Source organism: Protopterus annectens, chromosome 5.part0, assembly GCF_019279795.1.
Source record: "Protopterus annectens isolate FY-2018-M chromosome 5.part0, PAN1.0, whole genome shotgun sequence".
Lineage (NCBI taxonomy): Eukaryota > Metazoa > Chordata > Ceratodontiformes > Protopteridae > Protopterus > Protopterus annectens.
Genome location: NC_056735.1, coordinates 1,723,086,876 through 1,723,111,875, shown reverse-complemented (window position 1 = coordinate 1,723,111,875; position 25,000 = coordinate 1,723,086,876). Strand labels below are relative to the sequence as shown.

The following is a 25,000-nucleotide window of genomic DNA, read 5'->3' as shown; positions in this document are numbered from 1 at the left end:
ACACAAATAACTGTTTATGAGAAGTTCAAATATTTAAGATGTATGGAGGCATCACTCTCACCAAAAAACACATGCTGTTTGTACTCTACTGGCACACCGCATGCCATGTACCTAGTTCAGACTCATAATGTTATATATAATATAATGTTATATGCTGATGCTGTAAAGAAATCCTTACCTAAGCCTCCATGGTAAAAGTCCAACTCAAACATCACAGCACATATCTGTCCTTTAAGAAAAAGTAATGCACTGAAGGAGGATTTATATCCGAAAGTTTTGCTGTAATAAAGTATTGATGTTCTTGGAGTTGAAATTTTTTTGTTATTCAGTCTTTAAGAAAAAGTTACCATGAGACTAAGGCTCTCAATCCCATGACTTCAGGTCACTCCACAAATACAAATATTTCAAGGACTGATGTGTCCATAATGAGACAGACAGATTCCCAGTTACTTAGCTGGATAAAGGCTAGATAGTACTGAGTTGTCTTTCAGATGACAGGATCTCAGACATCTCAAAGGACTTTATGACCCTCACACATGACAGATATACCTACAGCATGGAAATTATACATGGGAGGTAAATGACTTGTGCTATAAAACTAAGAAACAACACTCAACAATGCACATAACTCATACCAAATATCAAAAACTATGTATCTATCTATAGACATACACACACACACAACACACACACACACAGTCAACAGCTAATTTGCTAACCTAGTTTAGTCATCCAAGCAACTGACTGATAGTTGTGTGAGATTACTTCATCACAAGGGTTGGGATATAGACATTTTGATTCCCATTCCACAATGGCTGTGTATGCAGCAGTCTGCAACACTTGTCCTGCATTCTGCATAGGGAACATGAACAGAAAGTTCTCTGGCAGAGCCAAAGAGCACTTGTCAGCATTAAGAAAGAAAGAAGAAACTAACACCTTAGGACAATACAGCACCAGATGTCCGAACTTTAATGATTTCAAATTTCTTGTTTTAGAACAAGGTGAACAGTTTTAGGGGACATGTTACTTCAAGTTAAAGACCTCTGTTGGCAGTTACTTCTGAATACAGAGATGACACTGGGTCTCAATGGGAACTTGAATCTAAAGTGTGCATTGAGATGGCTATCCTGAACTTGTTTAACCATGCCCCACAATTACCAATTACTACTGTACTTACAGCTGTTTGTTCTCAGACTTTTGATAGACTCATTAATTTTTTTTTTAAGCATTCTTATATGGTAGTTTCCTTGTTCGTTTATGGCATTTACATCACACATTCTATTAATGTACACTGTTTAAATCTTTAGTTTACAGTTTTTCTTAACTGTATTAGTTCTGAAGAAGTTCTGACAGCATTACAGAAAGAAAGCGCTTAACAACAGTTTCACCTCAGTGTCGATTTTCTCATATATTTTTTTATACGGTTTTATATATATATATATATATATATATATATATATATATATATATATATATATATATATATATATATATATATATATATATGTATATCTGATAATGGAAATATTTCTCAGCACAAACTTTGACTTGCTTAACCTGCCACTGAATATACAGTTCTTTACCATATGTTGTTACTGTTTTTATTCTTCATAATGATTATGATACAAAGGAACAAGAATTTAGAATAGTATTAGATACTTGTTTATTTGTTTGCAATGTAGGTAAGCATACAGAGCGGTGGTAGGAGTCAGAGATCAGCTCTACCCCGTAAGTGGTGATCCCATTGTTTATTTTACCCCCATAAGTCACACAAACACACACACACACACACACACACACACACACACACACACACACACACACACACACACAAGCCATAGCTCTGAGAATAGGATTAAACACAGTAATCAAAGAAACATTGATCTTCTCTTATATATGAAATAAACCAAGCATTTAAGCAAGTCAGTGTGTTTTGCTTACCATATTTGATGATATTTTGCACACTATTGAAAGTAAGGCCCATACTGTTTTCAGACTGCAAGATCTTACTCCATTATTAAAACGTATTATTAAAATGTATTAGATTAGTATCAGGTTCTGAAATATGACAAGTTAATTTTGAACTCCTGCCACATTAAGAAGGAGTTGATCTCATTTTACTATATTATTGAACTTGTACATCTGAAATGAAGTCATTAAAGTTTTTTGAAAGTTAAACATTTTTCATTCATATATCTTAAAACATGAGTTGATATAGTTAGCATGTGAAGTAGCTATGTGTTTCTTCTGAACAATCCCTTTGGCAATATGTTTATTGATAGGAAAAAAATGAATTTTACCATGACATGGTTCTATACGCCAACAGACATTCAAACCTTGATATTTATTTGGAGGTTCTGGTTGGAGTGTTGACAGAATAGCAGCAGTTTTTCTGTGCTCTGCTATTTTATTTACTTTATGGCAGGAAATTATATTTCTAAATTATCTTATTTGGGATTGTTGACAAAATACTGATATTTTTAACGGTTTTGGAAGAGAACACCAGCAAATTAATTTCTTTTAAAGTTATTTTCTTGTCAAACATTTGCTCAAAAGACCCGTCACTGGAAAACAGAATGGGTCACTGAAAACTGAAGTCTCAGGAATCGCTTAGGAGAAAAGACTTTCAGACTGTTTTAATTAACATACAATAGCTTTCACTGAAAATGGAGAAAATAATCAACAAGCTGCACATCTTTAAAGAAAAATGTTCCAAGGAAAAGGAACAAATATGGGGATCTCTTAATCAACAGAAAACTCAAATATCAGGAATAAAAGTGTCATTAAATGACACAGAAGGAAGATTACTAGAGGAAGAAAACAATACTGAATTCCTACTGAGCCAAAACACTTTACTTTTACAAAAAAAATAGATGACTTGGAAAACAGATCTTGGAGGAACAACATCCCCATCTTTGGCTTACCTGAGAAGATAGAAGATGGAAATATGACAAACATTTTAACATCTTGGGTACCTAAAGCTTTTGTTTTACCAGAAATAATGTCCTATTGTTTCAAAAGAGCCCACAGATCCCTGACTGTTCCTACTGCAACTAAAAATAATCCACAACCAAGATCTACTATTGTAAATTTATTTTTTTAACAGGACAAAGATCTAATTTTAAAGACTGCCTGGACAAACTCTCCCATCAAATTAGGGGATAGAACAATAAGTCAAAAGTAAATCCAAAGGCACACCGTGGACTGGGATATGAATAAATCCTTTAATAGTAAAACCAGGTCAAACAGTAAGCGCTTTTGAGTTGCACAGAACACTTCTTCAGACTTAATGAATTTTCAAACCAAACTTGTCATTTAAATAACAGTTAATACATCAAACTGAACAATGACAAAGCATGAGAAATAAATGACTAAAACAAAGCCCTACCAAAATAAAAGGTTCCTAGTGGTGCGTATATCTAACACTTAACCACAGATACCCCTATACATATTCTATGGTATAAACTACATCACTTTAAAAACAATATGTGTACATTTAACACAGAACAATTAATATGTATTATGTATTAAAAACTACAATATGTACATATTATTTATCTAAAACAATAAAAAGAAAAACACATTAAAAGGCAATATAAAATGCTAAAAATACTATTTAAAAGTGTTGCAAAAGCTTCCCATGAACATAGGTATGTATACTCAAAGCAAACAACTTAATCACTGTCATATATATGTACAACCTTATATATATAGCTGATGAAGAAACCAGCTAAATGTATATATATATATATATATATATATATATATATATATATATATATATATATATATATATATATGAGACAAGAAACGGCTCTTAGAAAACTACCAAAAAAAGTACATTAAATAACATTGAATAACGTTCACTTCTAGAGACATGCTCCTAACCGTAAAAAACAAACAAACAAAAAAATATATATATATATATATATATATATATATATATATATATATATATATATATATGGATTCACTTCAGAAGATCGAATTGCCAAAATCTCGAACTGCAAATAACCGAAACCAAAAGCTCGAGTTTCGGAAACTCGAACTTCTGAAGCGAAACCATCAAAAAAAAAAAAAAAACACAAACTTCACTTTTGCAGGTGCCCCCACACCCCCCTACTTAAATATACCAACTCCAAGATCGCGCTACAGTGGGGAGATGGGAAATCTCCCGTCTTGCGCTATATGCGGAAGCGCAAAACGGGAGATTTCTCATTTCCTGCCAACACCACAAAACAAATAAAACATTACGTACACACAGAGCGTACAACAACACTTGTCTCTGTGTGCACGTAATGTATTAAGGTAAGTAAATTCTTATTTCTGAACACTACACACATTCGATTTACTAAAATCTCGATCATATGGTCTCGACCATATGAAATTCGAGATTTCAGTCATTCGATTATGTGAAGTGTTCCCATATATATATATATATATATATATATATATATATATATATATATATATATATATATATATATATATATATATAATATATATATGTATCCATTTTAAACTATATAATTTAGAAGACATTATATGCAAACAAATGACATAGAATATTTAATATATACTTCAACACTGAAATATATAAATATGCATCTACCTAAAAATACAATAGTCAAAATATAAAAGCACTAGATGGTAGTATAGTAGTATATTAGGGCTGCTAATAAAACAGTGCTACAAAAACAATATTGCAACAACTTCTTTCAGACATATCTAACTATGTATATTTACCCAAGGATAAGAGACATATTCTCTTTATATATGAGCATAGAAGCTTTATATATGCAGAGAAAGAAATCCTATATGATAAACTAGATAAGTGTAAAGCTGTCACAACAAGACTTACTCAGAGCCTCATTAAATCACATTTGCATCTAAATGTATCAACCCCCAGTACAGAACCTGCTACTGACTATCATATGTACAAAAAATGTTAACGATTCATTGGCCTATCTTTTAAAAAAGGTTTCAGACTCACTTTCTCATTCAAGCCATGCCCCTTGTCTGCCTGATATCTCAAGATCCATTTGTTCTCTTCCTTCTCTGTATAATTCTTAATGTTTCCTAGTCTAACAGTGGTTCTAATAAGTTCTATGGCTAAAAAACTAAACCTATGAGACAAATTGTGGCTTATTGTGTGTCTCGCTAAGGCATTACGCTCATCTTCTCTACATATGGTGTACAGGTGCTCTCTGACTCTCTCCCTTAGAGTCCTGTTGATCTTCCCTATATAGAAAGAGGTGCATTTAGAACTTTGGGCTAGGTATACCAAATTCCTAGATTTACAATCAGCATAGTGTCTGAAAGTATATAGTTTCCCTGTATCCGGATGCTTGACATTATTAGCATTCGCCATAATGGCACATTGATTACAACTGCGGCAGGCAAAAGTGCCTTGCCTGTCTGATTTCACTGTGTTAATTGTGCTTCTTTCATAGCAAAGTATTCTCTTAAGGGATTTGGTATTCCTGTAGGAGTATCTAGGTTGCTCCCCTACTGTTTGTAAGACTGTTTCATCCACAGTCAAAATATTCCAATGCCTCTTAATTATTACATTTTTCTTATTATTGTTATTGGTGTAGGGAATGGTAAGCCTGTGAGTCTGTTTACCGGTATCATTTTTATGCAAATGGTGTCTGTCCTGTTTAAAGAAGGGTCTACCACTACCATTTCTACATGTAGCTAAGGTATCTAGTACCTCTGCACCTTCTCTGTTGTTATAACCTCTATCTCTAAATTCATTTTTAAGGTTATCTGTTGTCCTTTCCTAAGTCAAATCATGACTAGATAACCTAGATACCCTTAGTCCTTGGCCTTTCACTATGTTACGATATACATGGGGGGGGGTGCATGCTGTTTCTATGTAATAACGCATTCTTTCTACTACTCTCTAATTAACAAATGATTCTTCTTGCTGGGATGCTTATAGCTTTAAAGCAGACTTGGATATATCCTAAAAGAAAGTAATCATTATGAAATAAATGTCTTCTTCTTCTTCTTATTTAATATGTGAGTACCTGATTATACACATTGGCATATGTTTGTATATATGCATGTAAGTGTGTGTGTGTGTGTGTTTGTGTCTGTGTGTGTGTGTGTGTGTCTATATGTCTATATATACATACACACATATATATATATATATATATATATATATATATATATATATACATATATTCAAATATAAAACATAATTGGATCTGATACACATATAAACACAATAAAAATATAATTGGCTTTAGGGACCACCTTTTTAATTTTGTAGTTTTTAAAATGGATTAGACTTCATGCAGATTTCCTATATTCAGTAATTGTAATATATTCTAATTTAATAATTTATTAAATCTATCAAAATTATTTATTTATTTATTTATTTATTTATTTATTTATTTATTTTATTTTATTTTACATTTGTTGACCGGGCTAGTCTAGCTGGATGCATGTCCATTTTCAGTAGAGGCCCGGGGAGAAAAGCTCCATGTTGAGTAGAACAAGCCATTAACAAATGATATACAAACTAACATTATAGAATAAAAAACACCAAAATTAAGTACAAGCATGAAAAAGTATACTAGAAGGAAGTAACAATTAGTTGTATACAAAAACAGAGCATAAAAATTTTTTTTTTTTTTAACTACAGTTAAAACGCTGAGTTATACAGCATATCTCCCTTCCTATCTCTCTCTTTTGTTTTTTTTTTCTTTCGATATTACATTTATCAGTAATTGGTTAAAAGGGGACAAGTGAAAAAGATAACTCAATGACATAATAAAAATATCTGTGTGATGAATTAAAAGATATGTCAGCTGTTATTTATACGTTTGCATAAAAACTTTTATTTGTAATCAAAATATTTGGATATTCATTACTGAACTTTATACTGTAGTGATTATAGAATTATTTAAGATAGAATTTTAAACAGTGACATGTTCTGAAGTTAACAAATTGTAATCCTAAATTAGAAATAATAGACCTTTTTATTTTGTGACTTCACAGTAAATGGAGCTTTATTTATTCATAACTTTACTAAATAGCAGGCAAGGTTTTTGATTACTTTTTTCTCTTTGTTTGAACAGATAAGAGGATTAGTTTGGATAGCTTTTCTATTCAAGCAAGGAGTTCTAGACTCCATGGAGGGAAGGAGTGATAAAATATTTTTTGTTTAAATTCCAATATAACATTGTTTTTTATGGGTGTCTACAAGTTTTAAAAATAACAATGTACTTAATTTTACTAACATGATTAGATTTGAAATTATTAATACGCAGTATATCATATATAAATGTGGTATAATAAAACCAATATATATGAATTTTAAAAACATATTTATTGTCTGTTTACTAATGGATATAGCATGACACAACTAAAGTGCATTTATATTAATATAAATGGCCCAAATAATGGTTTCACGATAAGTAATCTAAGTAAATTTCTAAGCTTACATACTCCACAGATTGTTTTCCTACAAGAAGCACATTTATTGCAGGCATATATATAAAAAAAAAAATAAAACGAAATATTATATTTCTTAACTATTTATTTAATTACAAAAAGAAAAATATGGAGGCTTGGGAATAGAATAATTACATTTATAATCTAATAGCATCATTGATGGCAAACGCATATTCTGCTTAGTAGTTATTTAATTTAATTTTATTTTTGTTTAGTTTTATATACCTTTTGTTAACAGCTCCTTATAAAACAGCTAATTCACAGTTAGAAAAGATAATACAACACTCAAAAAACAAAATCATCATAAAAACATCATTTTGGCATTACATACAAAGTGATTACATTCTAAATGAAAAATAAAAAATACCAGCATCAGCAATGGGTTCATCAGCAATTTTTACTCTTCTTTTACTTACACTTCTTACTTTAGACAAAACATATAATAATGATATTTGATAAAATTTTAAAATTAATAAAATGAAAATCTAAAAACTATCAGATCACAATGACAATACTTAAACTATCATATAAAGATATCAATAATCAATATAAAAATATAAATACAAAGATAAAGGGCTTACATAACAAACTAAAAAAGGTAAAAAAATGTAAAAAATAAGAAAATGTCTATAATAAAGAAAAAGAAACATTTAAAAAATGTAATATATATATGAAAATGTATGGGAAATATATGAATGGATAATAAAAAAAAATAAAAAGTGGTATGCCCTTAAGAAAAAAACAATGGGATAAGGAAAAACAATAAAGGATAAAAAAAAAATAATAAACGACAAAAAAAACAAAAGAAAAGAAAAATAAATATAAAAAGTAGATGAATTAAAATAAGTATTTAGAAATTTAAAATCAAAAAACTTTAAAAATTTAAAAAATCAAAAATAGATAACTTTATTAAAAATAACTAAATGTAACGACAAAAATGCTAATCCAACTAAGGATTAATTAAAAATTAATCTCTAAATAACTTAATAATTAAAGAACCAAAAAAAAAAAAAATATAAAACCAAAAAAAAAAAAAAAAAGATATAAGAATTAAAAAAAAAATTAACAGAACAATGAATAATAAAGAAAGTTTAAAGTAACCCATTTTAATAAAGATTTAATTTTAAACATCAACAAAACACACTAGAATTTTTAAAAAACAGAACAAAAAAACAACAGAATTAGGCTAACAGAAGATCAAAGGACATTAATAGATAAATCTAAAAAAATAACTGAAATGAAAGGTAAAAAAAAATAAAAAATAAAAGAAAAAAAAAAAAATGATGATAAATGCTTTTTAAAAATTAAAAAAAAATACATAATATATTAAAATCATTTTAAGTACAACCATCCTGGAAATACACATTTATTCCTCCAATATTAAAGCCAGATAAAAAATCCAACAGAAGGTTCATCATATAGACCAATCTCACTTTCAAATATTGATTATAAAATATATTAATGATGCAACTTTGCAACATTTGCAACATTTTCTGCCAAATGCTGCATATGATGATCAAACTGCATGATTGCCTTTATAGAAATACATATGACAATATTAAAAAATATATTAATAAATAGACCAATAATAAAGCAAAATTTACTGGTAAATAGTGTTAAATAATGTAATAATGTAAGTTTTTGATGTTGTTAGATGTATTTAATGCTTTGAATGTAAATTTACAATTTTTATTGCCACACTGGCTATTACTTGATTTCCTTATGTTTAATTAATTTTATTACTCAAAATCTCTCTGTTTCTTCTCAAACTAACTAAATTACTAAAAAGGGGGCTAAAAAGTACCAACCACACTACTAGCTACTATAAACACTAGTTATGGAGCTTCACCACTATTTTATAAAGACAAGGAATATATATTTAAGGAATTTATAAAAATATTTTAAGATATTCAAAATAATATTATCAAATAATATTATCTTATATTCCAAAATACAGCTAAATTCTAGATGATATTTAATTGATGTAATATAGTATAGAAATTTCTCTAAAAATTTTTTTAAAAAAAACAAAAAACAAAAAAAAAAAAATTTATAAATAAAATGTTAATGATATGGAAATGTATTTTTTAGATGGTGTAGAGAAGCCTGGAATGTGGATTCCTGTGCCATGTAGCTAAGATGGTAAACCACTCAATCCCACCTCCCCCTCAGAAAGGACAGCAATATGATAGAACTCTAACAAAGTAAAGGTAGGGTAGACAAGAGAGCATAAAAGAGCTGGCAGTGAAGAGAGTCATACTGCCCCTGGTAACAGGGACCTCAGTAAGAGCCCCCTCTAAAGGTAAGCTATAACAGCTAGGTCCCCACAATCTCCCCCAACCCTCTAGCAGCTATAGGGCTCCACCACCAGCTCTTGTGGGCCAGCTAAAAAGACACACACACACACACACACACACACACACACACACACACACACACACACACACACACACAGACATGCACTTTGAGAAGAGTTTATACAACCACACAGACACTCCTGGGGAAGGCTGGCACAGTTTATCCAGCTGAGCCCCTTTCTCCCAGACTATATGGTAAATCCCCTTGCCACCACCCACTAATACTTATCAGCTACTCAAAGGCCCTTGAAAGGGTGTCCAATTATTACTATACAATATTATTATCCAATTGGTAAGTGTGACTAAACAGTCAAGGCTTATTAGAGTGATTTGGTACAGGATCACTATAAGCATGCAATGTACTCTTAGAGCTTAGCTTATCTCTACACAAAACAGCCACAGTTAAAAGGGTTTAAAAGTAAATAATTAAAAACACAAGACAATACTTTCTACTACACAGTGCTAGTCAAGAGAGTTCAGAGATCACATAGAAATACTTAAAATAACACAGTAGTAAGGTTCTGACATCACAGAAAAACCCTTAGTCTAATATTTCTAGTTCCTAGTTATTTCTAAAAAAAACACAAGTCTAAGATAGCTTATATATGAGCAAGACAGTGCTCTGAGTTGGATGGTCAAGACAAAAATGCTTAATGTCTTCTGATTCTCTCTGTTTAAATGGAAATTGCAGTTCTGATAAATATTACATCATTCTTACACTTCCTTGGCCAACAGAAACTGCATCTACATTATTTTACACCTAGGCAGAAACCAGAGCAATAAAAATACATTTGCATGTTTAAATCTAGCAATCTAACTCTTGGTTAAAACAATAGAAAGAATGTGCTAGCCCAGATGGAATGACTCTGAATCTTTAACTTCAAAGGACAGACATGAAGTAATTTCAACTTCAAAGGACAGACATGAAATGCTTGTCTTAGCTTTCTTTACAGCAGAGGGCAATGCTGTTACATTTTTTTTGAAGTTCAACATTTCAAAGCATATTCTTTCATTTAAGAAAACAAGTCTGTGGTTCAACATTCATATTTACAAATGATAGAATTATCTGCACAATTCTATCTGGCTAGGCCAGCAGCCTTCACATTTCTACTAGTCTTCACAGGTAAAATGATATATTTTGGAATAATCTTAAAACAGAACATTAAAAATGCTATACAGGGAAATTTTAAAAATAACTTAGGCAGTACTAAAACACATGTTAACAAATGGAAACAAGTCTACATTTACAATAGAGGAGAGGCTCAGTATAATAGAAATGGGCATACTTCCAGAAATGTTATACTTAATGCAATCCTTATGATTACCTCCATCTAGAAAAAACATTTTAATATTTACATTTTTCTGGTATCCTAAAAAATCAAGACTAGGATTAAGTCGCCATATAAGGGATTGGTCTTTAGGTGGTATTGGTATGGTTAATGCAAAATGGAAAGACATTCAAGAGAGCATGTGTACGGACATAAATCAGACACATTTCACACAACAAAATAAGATAATAAATAATAATTTTCTATGGTTATTAAAGCATTTCATTTTGAAAAATAGATATATTAAGTTTAATTTTACATGTATCACTTCAATGTTAAAGATATTCAGAGATTATATTTACAAAAATCCAGGATATGAATCATAGTTCTTCTTGATGTTTCCAATAGCATTTACACAAAATAATCTGTGTACTTTTAATTTATAAAACAATACATAAACTTAAGGAAAACAATCTGATATATTGGTATCAATTGATGGATAGAAGCAAAATACAAAACACTGAGAATATAATAATCAGCTTCAATCCAGACAAAGATATTTGGTTAGATATACAAAACTGTAGATATGCAATTGAAAACACCATAAATTTAATGCAACTGCCAGTAAGAAGTAATGTCCCCAAATTCATAGATTTATTGATAACATTAGTAAGTCAGGAAATAACTGCAAAAGACCTTATATGTAAAAAGTTTAAAAGCAACACAATGTTAGAGCAATATATTAATGGAAACTACTGGGACTACTTTGAAACTATAAATAATTATGAATCTACCAATGAAGATAAAAAATATATTAAAGTCTTCTAAGCAAATTACTTCTTTAAATCTGAGATTATTTACATGGAAGGTCATGCATAAAGTATTTATAACACCTCATAGAACTGAATTAATATAAAAGAAAAAAAGGTGTTGGAGATGTAAAGCATGTGACAAAGCAGATTGGCAACATATGTTTATTGACTGAAGTTATCAAACCATTTTGGGACAAAGTCAATGTTTTCTTGCAATCATTATTTAATGACAAATTTACATTAACAAATCATTAATTTTGCTCAATACTCTGATACCTGATTGTGTAAAGAGAGTAAATTCCCCACTATTATAGCGTCTTCTATCAATAGCAAGGAAAAAATCACCAAGAACAGGAAAAACAAGCAAACTCCTACAATGAAAGAATTTGTAAATATGGCAACCAATGTATGCCACTATGAACTTTTGACAATCAAAATGAGGACAACTAGATTTAGCACATCTTACAACATATGAATAAAGCTTAAGGAACTGCTGAACAAACAAATATAAATATATTAATAACATGGAAACCTTCTTCTACAATATTTTTTCAATAATGGTTTTAAGAATAATTGAACTTTTAGTTACTTTGTAGACACCTTTGTAAATATTTGTTTGTTGCAGTTTATGTTGTTTGCTAATGTAGTTCTATTTCAATTTTGTATTTTAATGTGAAAATTGATACTTATGTTTTAAAATCAATAAAAAACATTTAAAAAAACGATATTTATTTCTTCAACACAAACTTTCAGTTTTTATAGTGTAATAATAATGTTTTCCTTACCGTTCCCGTGTGAATTTGAGAGAATGAAGAATGGCGGGATGTTTCTGTCGCAGGTTCCACAAGTGAAGTGTGTCATCAGCACAAGCACTAACTAAAGCACCCTAGAACACAAGAGAAGAGAATTTCATTAATGAATGAATTCTTTGTTAAATATTATTAATATGTTTTTATGTGAATATACAACATATTTAACAATTATTATTATAGGGCACTTATCAGATGCCATACAGTCCTTGTAAATAGATTTATTCTCTGTGGCCATATGAGCACATATATATATATATATATATATATATATATATATATATATATATATATATATATATATACACACACACACACACACACACACACACACACACATACATATGCAGAATAATGGAAGACAAAGGCCCAAAAATAAGGGAAGACTTTAAATATCGATCCTATAAACTTAGAAATTTGTTAGATTGACAAATTTTCTATTATATATTTTCTGAAGGATAAGAAGTCTGAAACTCAAATGTATGAAATGTATTATTTAGTGACTTCAATCCTCAGTGATTAGCTAGAAAATCACAAATTTTATGAGGAACAGACCAAAAATAAGAGGCAAAATTCTGGACAGTTGAGAGGCATGTATATGCATATGTGTAGGTATGTGTGTGAATATGTGTATATGTGTATGTCTGTGTGTGTAATTGTTATGTGTATATGTATGTATAGATTATTTATATTTTGTGTGTTTGTGCATGTGTGCATGTGTGTGTGTGTGTGTGTGTGTGTGTGTGTGTGTGCATGTGTGTGCGCGTGTGTGTGCATGTGTGTGTGTATGTGTGTGTGTGTGTGTGTGTGTGTGTGTGTACATCATAAATGCCATGTAAATGGGTATCGGTTTTATTTGAGATTGCACTGGGCATATGCCCATTGTCATATTGCATGCAAAACTGAAACTAATACACATGAATACATTTGACAATATAGTTTGAGAAAACAAGACACTGAAACTGTTAATTACAGTAATTTACAAAGTATTGCAGTAGATTTAATTAGGGTGAAGTTGTGAAAATGCTGACTCCCTGTTACAAGTTAACTTAGAATGCTATATTACACTACCATACTATTTCCAGATGTTGGCAAAACATTATTTTATTGTTGGTTATTTTGGAAGGAGACATACTGACAATTTTTAAATGATTTAAAGAATAATAAGAGAAAAGTGTATATACACACACACACACACACACACACACACACACACACACACACACACACACACACACACACACACACACACACACACACACACACATATCTGTGCAGCATGGAAATGCATTTAGTTTTTTGTGCACTTGTTTCTCAAACAGCCAATCAGGTTAGTGAAGTGATACAAAGTGGATATGTTTCAGCACCAAGTAGCAAAGACAATATAGAGAAAATTAAAGTGGCATCATTTTGATGTATAGAGCAAATACATACACTATAGAAATCAAAACGAAAAAGTGTTTATCAGTATGAATCAAATGACTTGAACATTAGAATGAGGGATGGAATGGAAGGCAGGCTCTAGCAAGTATAACAATAAAACCACCATAAATACTACAGTTCATATTTAATGTATCATGTAGAAACAGAAACATACTTTAACTTATAGAAATTGCCTTCCAGTAGTTCAAATGATGTAGTTATGTTTAATTTATACTGAGTAAAAAGGTGTACTGTAAAAATGTAAAACTTGGATTCATAAAATCCATCTGCAATAGCATAGAATTGTAAGTAGAAAAAACATGTACTACAGTTCTTTACAACTCATAAACCCAGAAAGAAAATGTCAGATGTGAGGCTGTATCACTGTGCACTTAGAATAGAATAGGTTTCTGTTAGTTATGCATATAATCTGCTTTTTTATCATCTGAATTATACCAGTATCCAAATCATGGAGGACAATTTTAATACATCAAGGAAAGAATTACCACAGGCCTGTTCTGCCTTCAATACTGCTAGCAAATGTATGTTAGTTGGACAGTAAAATGGATGACCTGAGGCTGGAACTGTGCAGCAAAAATAAGGTGAGAAATGCCTGTTTATTGATGATTACTGAGACGTTGCTGCATAACAAGATCAATGACAGTGATAGCTTAGAAGGTGCCATACTCTTTTGTGCAGACAGATGTCTGTCTTGTGTGGAAAGGCCAAATGAGGTGGAGTCTGCATCTATGTGAATGAAAGATGGTATAAGAACTGTGAGATTGTTCAGTCACATTGCTCTGAAAATGTAGCTTTCCTGTCCTTAAAATGCAAACCTTTTATGTACCTGGAGAGGTAAATGAAATGTATGTAACAGTGGTATACATTCCACCCAGTGCAAACACCACTGGGACCCTGCAAAATCTTTATAACTCTATCTGTGAGCTGCAGAGGAAAAGCTCAGACTTTGCACATGTGGTTGCTGGTGATTTTAATCAAGCAGATCTGAGAAAGGTGGAACCCCACTGCTACCAATTTGTAGATTTTCCTACAAAGGGTGCAAACATTCTGGACACGGCATATTCCACCATCAAAGGTGCCTACAGAGCAGTACAACAACCTAAGTTAGGAAGCTGTGACAATCTTACCATCATGTGTCTACCAGCCTGCAAACTGGCTCTGATCAGAGAAAATCCCACAGTTAAGCAGATCAGGGTCTGGCATGTGGGGGCTTTGGAATGTCTCCAAGACTGTTTTGACAGTACCTGCTGGGATATTTTCAAAGAGGCAGCTACATCAGATGAGCAGGTGAACACAGATGATTACATGGAAGGAGTAATAGTTTACATCACTGTGTGTGTTGATGATGTATCTGACATCAAAAGCATCACAATTAAAGCAAACCAAAAGCCATGACTCAACAGCAAAGTCTATGATCTCCTGAAGGCAAGAAATGCAGCATTCAGGACCATGGACAAGCAGGGGTTCAGCAAAGCTAGAACAAACTTAAAAAGGGGCGTTAAAGAGGCCAGGATGGAATATGGAAAGAAATTGCAAACCCAGTTTGCAGACTGTTTGAGGGACACCAGTAGTCTCTGGCAAGGGATACAACAGATTATGGACTATAAAACCAGGTCAGCTCAGTGTGAAGACAACACTGAATTCCTGGACAGGTTGAACTCCTTCTTTGGCAGATTTGAGGAGAAGAACACATCTGCTAAAATGATACCTAACGGACAGGAGGAAGGGCTGCTCAGCCTTAACTCCAATGAAGTGAGATCTCAACTTAAGAAGGTGAACCCCAAAAAGGCTGCTGGTCCTGATAAAATAATGGGCAAAGTACTCAAAGGCTATGCAGACCAACTATGCTCAGTTCTAACAGATATTTTCAATACCTCCCTTATTCTTGGTAAAGTTCCTTCTTGCTTCAAGGTGATGAATATTGTCCCTCTCCCCAAAGCAGCTAATCCAGCCTGCCTGAATCATTTCAGACCAGTTGCTCAAACTTCAAATGTCATGAAATGCTTTGAGAGGCTAGTTAAAAGGCATCTGTCGGCAAACCTTCCATCCACCTACAACCCTCTACAGTTCACTTATTAGGCTAACAGATCCACTACAGATGCTATTTCAATGGCACTCCACCTCAGAGTTGATCATCTGGCTGGAAGAAACAACTACGTCAGGCTGTTGTTTATTGACTTCAGCTTATCATTCGGTACAATGGTTCCAATGCAGCTTATTGAAAAGCTTGTACATCTTGGATTAGTAAGCTCATGTGCAACTGGATCCTTCACTTCTTGATGAACAGACCACAGAAAATATGTGCAAGCAAGAACACCTCAGGATGCATAATATTCAGCACCGATGTTCCTCAGTGCTATGTGCTAAGTCTGCTGCTGTTCATCATCCTCACCCATGACATTTCTACAAAATACACCACCAATCACATCATTAAGTTTGCAGATAATACTATGGTTGTGGGCTTCATCAAAGGGGAGGATGAAAGAGCTTACAGAGTTGAGGTCTGTCTAATCATTGATTAACTAGTATGCTAAGAACAACATTGACCTGAATGTCAATAAAACAAAAGAAATCATTATAGACTTCAGGAAAAGGCCAAAAAACACACTCACCACTCATCATAAATGGTGAAGAGGTGGAAAGGGGCAAATCTACAAAGTTTTTAGGGCTGCACATTTCAGATGATCTCTCTTGGACTGTGAACATTGAACAGTTGGTCAACAAAACACACCATCTCCACTTTCTCAGAAGGCTTAATAAAGCAAACCTCCCATCTACTGTTCTCACCACATTCTACAGAGGAGCAGTTGACAGTATTCTCACTAGTAGCATCACAGTTTGGTTTGGTAATGGGACAATAGCAGAAAGAAAGAACCTACAGAGAGTGGTGCAAGTTGCCGAAAAAATCATGGCCACGAACTTAACATCAATCCAGGATCTCTTCGCACCAAGAAGCATTAAATGCTCATCCAAAATAATTCACGACCCCTCTCACCCTGCACACAGCTCATTTACACAACTGTCTTTGTGCAAGAGATATCGGAGTATCCGCTGCAGGACCACCAGATACTTAAACAGCTTCTGCCAACAGTGTTGAGACTTATAAACTCTGATACCACTCACTGATTATTTGGTCAGTAATCATTCACAATATGTAGCTCAGCTGGAAAGGGTGCAATATCTTTGTTTTTTCATTCTTTGCTGTAGCAATACATTTTTTTTATTCATGTGCAATTGTCTGTTGTTTGTCTGATGCAGATGAACAAAGTAGGTTCATTATATCATTAGGTTATCCCATTGCTCTTAACAGACTTGCATCCAGTACAATTTGAATTTCCAATTTCCCATTGTAATATATTCTTTAAGTTATAAGAACTCTTAAAAACAAATTTGGGCCTGGTCCCTACCCTCTTTACTAAGTCTGGATTTCCTTGTAAAATTCTCCAATTATTTTTAATAATGTCACATATACCGTAACTATCAACTGTCATGTCAATACCATAACTATCAGCTGTCACGTCAATGTTACATATAGCTGTATTTAATTCATAAACTCTTTTTTTATTATTTTATAAAAAAGGTTAGTATGTGTTAGTATGTGTGATTAGCAGGAGTGGTGGGGATACAGGGGAGCTTGCCCCATCCTGCAAAAAAAATGTTTTTCTTTTTCCTTTATTTCAGTGTTTTGGATTTTGATCTTAGCAATTTACTCTATTGCTGTTTAGGGATTTCAAGTAAATTTCATGAATCCATAGATAAATATACATATAGATACAGATGTAGATATAGATATAGGTGTAGATATAGATTAGATATATACATACATATATACAGATAGATACAGATAATATGCATATTGAATACATACCTGTGGTTGAAAGTGTATTTTACTAAACAGAAAAAGCCAGTATGTATGATCAAAAATCAACTGAAAGCATATACCAGCTTGTTTTCTTTGTGAGATTGCAGTATTGTAAAAATCATGGAATTTACCCTTTTCCCACTGCAGTGCTATCTTGGGGTTAGTATATATAATTAGAAGGGGTGTGTGGGAGGTGTAGCAAGGCTTGCCCCATACAAGACATGCTTAAATTTATTTTTCAGTGATTTTTTTTTTCAAGAATTTTTGCTCGATCACTTCAGGTTTGGTGCTTTACTTTTTCAACAAAGTGACATAGATATATAAATACAGATATCTACTTACCATGGTACTTGCACTTACTGATTATGTGGGCCTGTTGAAGTTTCTTATGCAAGCAATGGTGATATAGATGACATTTATGCAAGATATGGAACTCATGGGCACCCTGAGTGTTGTACAGACATACTAGTTACTGATACCTGTGAATTGCACACCACTACTTGGAGGTATGGTAGCCCTTTCTACTGAAATACCTTTGTCCACAAACACCAGGGACCTTTATCGCCACATATGTGCAATCTATAGCATCCACTACTTCAGGGGGCATGGGCAATGCCAAAAAAGCCACACATGGTGGCTGCTATGTCTCCTAATATGCTCCTCATCCATATATGGAAGTAGCATATCAAGAACTGTACTGAACATTCTGTAGTTTGACACCTGTGATGTACCCTGTGAGTCCTCTTACTGTTTCTGGAAGGTCCCTGTGGCAAGTACAGTAAGCGTTACAGTTTGCCAGTATATAGGAAATCCAGATACGTCTCCAGATCCTGTAGGTGCACAATACATGTAAACAAATGCCTGTATCTCTGTCTGCATGAAAATGATCTCTCAGCTACTGGGTGGTTTGCAGATAGTATGTAATCCATTGTTGGTACTATTTCCATCTCAGCCACCTGCCTTTGTGTTGCACTGCTGGGTGTGAAGTTGTGGTGTTCATCATTTTTTGGATGATATTTTTATCATCTTTAAGGGTAATTCTGATGGTGCCACTACCTTTGTTGATTTAATATCAAATTCTATGAATTTTTTAAAATTCACTTTTGAGTTACATTCTGAATATATTGCTTATCTTGATATTTTGCTTAGAAAGGATAGATCTAGCGCTAGTTATGTAGCAAAGATCTTTAGGAAATCTATGTATTCAAATATTTTTTTACACTATGAAAGCTCTGACCACTATATCAGCAAAAAGCAGTGGTGAAAGGGCAAATAGTAAGAACTGCAAGGATGACCACCTTAAGCTATGACTTTATCAATGAATGTGAACTTTTGAAGACTATGTTTCTAGCCAGAGGTTACCCTCTTGGTTTCTTAAAGCCTATATTTGAAGAGGTGGTAACCAAACAAAATAATGGGTGGTTTTCCCCTATTTTGAAGGACATTAATTATACAATGGTTGATGAGTTGGCCCTTAATCATAACAATAGGAACATTAACCATATTGGTGAGCCTAATAGTGATTTTGCTTTGAAATTTATTACCGAATTTTCTTTAGAGGCTGGATTATTGAGAAGTATTTTGCTTTGATCGTTCAGTTAGACACAAGATACCTAATATACGAGGTATCACTTTTAGACGTGGATGTAATATTAAAAATATTTAAGAGAGAAATGTTTGCACCTTAAATCATAAGATGGGAATGTTTAAGTGTGGCAGATGTAAAAGCTGCCCATTTATTGAGGTAACAAATAGGTTTAGTATTACCAACCAGATATTTAAAATAAGAGGCAATTTTAATTGTGAAAGTAGTGGGGTTGTCTATCTTGCTAAGTGTCAGCTTTGCCCATGTTTTTATATAGGGAAAACTGAAAGGTGTTTTAAATCAAGAATTTATGAACATCAACATCAATACAGTATTTATAGGCAAGACATTAAAAATGCACTTGCTAAACATGTTATGAAGTATGATGACCACTATTTTCATTATTTAATAGTTGAACAAGTAAAAAAGAATTTGACAGCTGGTCCTTGGCCTCTTTTCTTAGAAGAACGTGAACTGTACTGTCAGCTTAAACTAAATGCATGTGCGTATCCAGGTCTTAATGATCAATGTTCTTTAAGATGTGTTTTAAAACTTAAAGCCCCAGAAAGATGATTATATTTTGTTATAAATTGTATATAATTTTTGTTAATTTTACATTATATGATTTGGAAGTATTTTAGAATAGTTTGTATAATGTGTATATATATATATATATATATATATATATATATATATATATATATATATATATATATATATATATATATATTATATATATATATATATATATGTATATAATGTTTAGTTTCTGTATTTATAAGTGGTATATCTTTAATTTATTGAGTTAATTATGATGTCATAATTAGTTTGGTATTTAAATCTGAAATGCGTTTTAGTCTTTGTCTGAAGAAGTTCATGTACTGAATGTGGACGAAAGCTCTTACATAAATTGTTTTTTTTTTTTTGGAAATCTGTCTCTGGATTTATTTATCTTCTGGTTTCTGGTGAAACAAACTGCCTCTTGGTTTTATTAGGTTCATTATATCATTAGGCTAAGTGAATATGGCACCACACCATTAACCGCCAGCTCAGCACATTGCTGTGTGCTGCCCTTGTGGTTTCTGACATTGCTGAAGAAGGCCTTATGGTTATCTTTCACCTGGTAGGCTATCTTAGAGAATCTCAAAGTTTGCTTTGCTTGACCTAGTTAGCCCTCTTAGTTGCCTATTTAGTTTGATGAGATAGTTTTAATCTTTATGGGAATTACCCTCTCTGATTTTTGCCATAATTTTGTTTTCCTTTTGTTGTACATTCTGTTTCATTTGGGGTGCTACCAAGGCAGTTTGTATTTGGGTCTAGTCCTAGGTTTACTTCTGGTAGGTACAGCAGCCATTATGCAGCCATTGCCATGGCTGTACAGGGTTTCTGCAAGCAATTCAGTGAAGACTGCTGTGTTTGGGTTTGGGAGGGGCATTGAATTTTGACAAACTATCACTTAGTAAAAAGTAATGTGCCTTGGAATAGTTCCTAACTTTTACTGATTTCAATGGGATTACAGAGTTAATTTTGATTTCGAAGGAGACAGCTTTATGGTCAGACCTTACTAGAGAGAATGAAACATTGAGAGGGTTGCAGCTTTCTCCTATATTTGTGAACACGAGATCCAGTATGTTGGAGCCTCTAATGGGGGTATTCACTATTTGGTCAAGGGTATTTGTATTTACAAAGTCCAAGAATCTCTGTGCCTGTAGATTTGAGGCCATGCAAGATTCCCAGTCTATAGAGGGATAATTAAAGTCTCTCATAAATATGGTGTTAGATTGGATGTAAAGTGTCTTCAGTAGGTTCAAGTATTCATTGTGAACTTCTTGGGATGTGGAGGGTGACCTATAGCTGGCTAGGATATGGTACAGGATTTTGTCTCTGGTGATCTGCAAATGAGGAACTCCAGCATGTCATTTTGTTTGAACACACTTATGGTATGCTTGCTACTGATGTATATTGAGACACCTCTACCTTTAGCCCTTGTCTGTGAAGCTACTGGTTTAAAACTGTGGAAGACACTGAAACCATGGACTGCATGGGTACTATCTGCAGCTTTAAGCCATGTCTCAGTAACTGCACAGATATCTATATTCTTGAGTGTGATGAGAGCTTGCAGGGAGTGTAGCAATTTATTTAGGATCCTGGCATTGAGCAGTAGTAACACTGTGAAGTTCATTTGAATTGATTTTGCTATGTTAGCAGATTTGCCAATTTGGCATTGTCTATAAAAGGAACTATGAGAGTGGATAAAGTTTTAGCCAGTATTCAAAAGTCTAGAGGGGAAAGGTGCAGATCATTCTTGGCAAAGCAATGTGGTCTGTTATCCATATCCTCCTGAGCTGACAAATATTGGATTCCCTTAGAATGATACCAGAAAGACAGCTGCAGCTGTGGACCCAACATCCTAATACTTGATATGTCATGTAATATAATGCAACTGAGCAACACCATCACCTTCAAAGGAAAGGAAACTGCTCAGAAGATTATGTTTTAGTTGTGATGTAAAGCTGCATCCCATAATAGTGTGTGATACACATTAGCATACTGCTGCAACCACAGGCATCCTGGCCCCAACATAATGACAAAAACATTTTCTATTATTGGTACAAAGCTTTTAACAGATTCCTTAATTGTAACAATATACAGATTAGTTATATTCTATATGCCTGACTAGGAGTCCAAAATAGTTATGAATAAACCCTGGTCATGGCTGTTGTGGAGGGAAAATGTGGCATATAGGCAAAGTGGACAACATATTAGGAGATGGGCACTATACAGAAAACCTAATCCCATATATCTACGTGATTTGACAACTCCTAATAAAAGCATGGGGAGCTGCAACTGTGAGTTGATTCAAGAATAAAATACTCTATGTTTGCCATGGCTTGTTTAAGCTAGCTCAGATTTCTGAAAATATCTCACATAGCTTTATGGAGACTAGATAATTGTGCAGTGTTTGGGTATTCTTGTTATAAATATCTGGAGATGAGACTAGTTTTCTACAACATTCTTTACTGCAGATGGCACTTATGTCAATAATGAACTTGCAATAGGCAGATTACCTGTTTTGTATTCAGCCTTGTTCACTTATATATTTATAATCATCAACATTTATAATCCACAGTCCTTTGGGATATTGCTTCACCATGTAAACTACATCCTTTTGCAATGTTTGCTGCTAACATTCAGTGACAGCAGGATATTGAAACATGTATAGTATAACCACCTAGGATATGGTGAAGAGTGGGCAGGAGTAAAGGCAGGGAAACCTGCATTTCAAAATGTCATCTCAATGTCAAACTAGAAAGCAGTATATGGTATAGGAATACTGCTGTAGTACATCTGGTCCAGTGGTACTGCAGGGTGATTTGGGTTTATGAATCAGGCTACATGTACAGCTGCATTCTGGAGAAAGTGAGCATATCATACCGATATGCTTAAGTGTATGGTTATCCATTTTTGCATTTAGCTGATGGTTTCAATACAAATCCATTTTCAACTACAAATTTTTAGCCTTTGTTATTTTATCCTCAGACTTCAAACATACAAACTTCTTACAAAAATAAGATTTCATCATTCTTTAGCTTTACGGGGAGATATATTTACCATTGAACTTGGGAAACCTCTTTGGCTAAAACATCAAGTCCCAAAAAATTGCGCTTTGGGAATAAGGAGCTTGTTCAGGGAGTGAGAATAATAATAAGATCCGAAATGATATTCTGTTGTTGCTCTTGGGTCACATGGTCATTAACAACATTCCTGCATTTATCTCAAAAAACTATTTGGATAAGGACAGTCTGGAAATATGTATGTCCAAGTTCTCTGTGTTGCCGCATTGTATCTCAAGCGCCAGTTCACTCCAAAGAGAACCCTGCAGCATGTTTTGTTTTAAAATCCAAAGCTGTATTCTACATTAACTACAGAATGAACTGGCACCCAACCTAAGTACCATGTTCAATCATAGCCTCACCTCAGGGTTTGTGCCCACTGAACGGTGCACCACGAAGGTTATACCACTTCACAAAAGGGGGAGCCATGATGGACCCTGGGAACTACTGCCCCATTAGCCTGATGAGCCTGGTCTGCAAGGCCATGGAACGTATCATCATGGAACTCATAAGCAAAGACATTGGTAATCTCCAAACTCTGGACCCCACCCAGTTCGGGTTTGTAAAAGGCAGATCATGTCTCCTAAACCTGACAGACTTCTTTGATGCAGTCACCAAAGCCATAGATGAGGGTAAGGTGGTTCACACAACCTATCTAGATCTTGCCAAGGCTTTCAACACCATCCCCCACTCTGGAATTATAGATAAACTCACTAAACTAAGTATAAATCCCTATGTCACAAGATGGGTTGCCAACTGGCTCACGGCCAGAAGCCACACTGTGAAAGTAGCAGACTCCAAAAATTGACTTCAGACCTGTGACAAGTGCAGTACCACAGGGTTCAGTCCTGGGTCCTCTCCTGTTTGGCATCTACTTCTCTGAAGTACAGGCTGACACAGAAGGTCTTTGGCTAATGAATTTTTCAGATGACTGAAAACTAGAAGCATTAACTGAAACTCCTAACAATGTGGACATCCTACAAAAGGGCCTCACTGAGACAGATGCCTGGTGTCAAAGCCATGACCTGAAGCTCAACGCCAAAATGTGCATTGTCATCCTCTTTGGTAAAAACTCTGTACCCATGAACTACACATAGGTGGTAGTCTACTTAACACCAAAAGTGTGATAAGAGACCTTGGGGCACAGGTGGGCAGTAGTCTCTCCTTTGATAATCACATCATCACAGTGGTCAGGACATCCTTCTACATGGCATACCTCATTACAAAAGGTTTCTCATCTAGAAAAAAAGAGGTCATTGTTCCCCTATACTCATCATTCATTAGACCCATTATAGAGTATAGTGCCCCTTTTAGTATGTACCTCACTAGACATCTACAACAACTGGAGAGGCCACAGAAATACTTCACAAAGAGGATTACTGGCCTCAAACAGATGCCCTATGCAGACCTTCTCAAAAAACTCCAGCTTACTCTGTTGCGTATCACCTACTCAGAGGCGATCTCTGCCTAATATACATAGCTATGTCAAACCCAGAGCTGTTGGACATGTTCCACTTAAAAAATCGCAATCCCTCTGAGTTACACACTGTAGGGACCTAAACATTGTCACCACAATAAACAGAACATGCTGGAGGGATAGATTCCTGTCCCAGAGACTTCCCATACTCTGGAACAGACTACCTATCTATGTCAAACAGAGCTCCTCATTAGCACTCTTCAAAAAAAATCTTGAAGATTAGATGGGAAATAGGAAATTCACCCCTGGGATCACTTATTTGGCTCTGCTTGACAGGGGCACAGGAAAATAATTTTCTTGGGTGGT

At 33.7% G+C, this 25,000-nt stretch overlaps 1 protein-coding gene across 5 annotated transcripts in view; it reads right to left on the bottom strand.

Annotated features, from left to right (window-relative positions):
• Window positions 1-25,000, bottom strand: part of STXBP5L (syntaxin binding protein 5L) — a 4,174,867-nt gene that overhangs the window by 2,423,503 nt on the left and 1,726,364 nt on the right. For all 5 annotated transcript variants that reach the window (XM_044071514.1, XM_044071515.1, XM_044071517.1 and 2 more), the window contains exon 4: window positions 12,690-12,790. In XM_044071514.1, coding sequence (XP_043927449.1) covers window positions 12,690-12,790 — 101 coding nt within the window. The remainder of the gene's footprint in view (window positions 1-12,689; window positions 12,791-25,000) is intronic.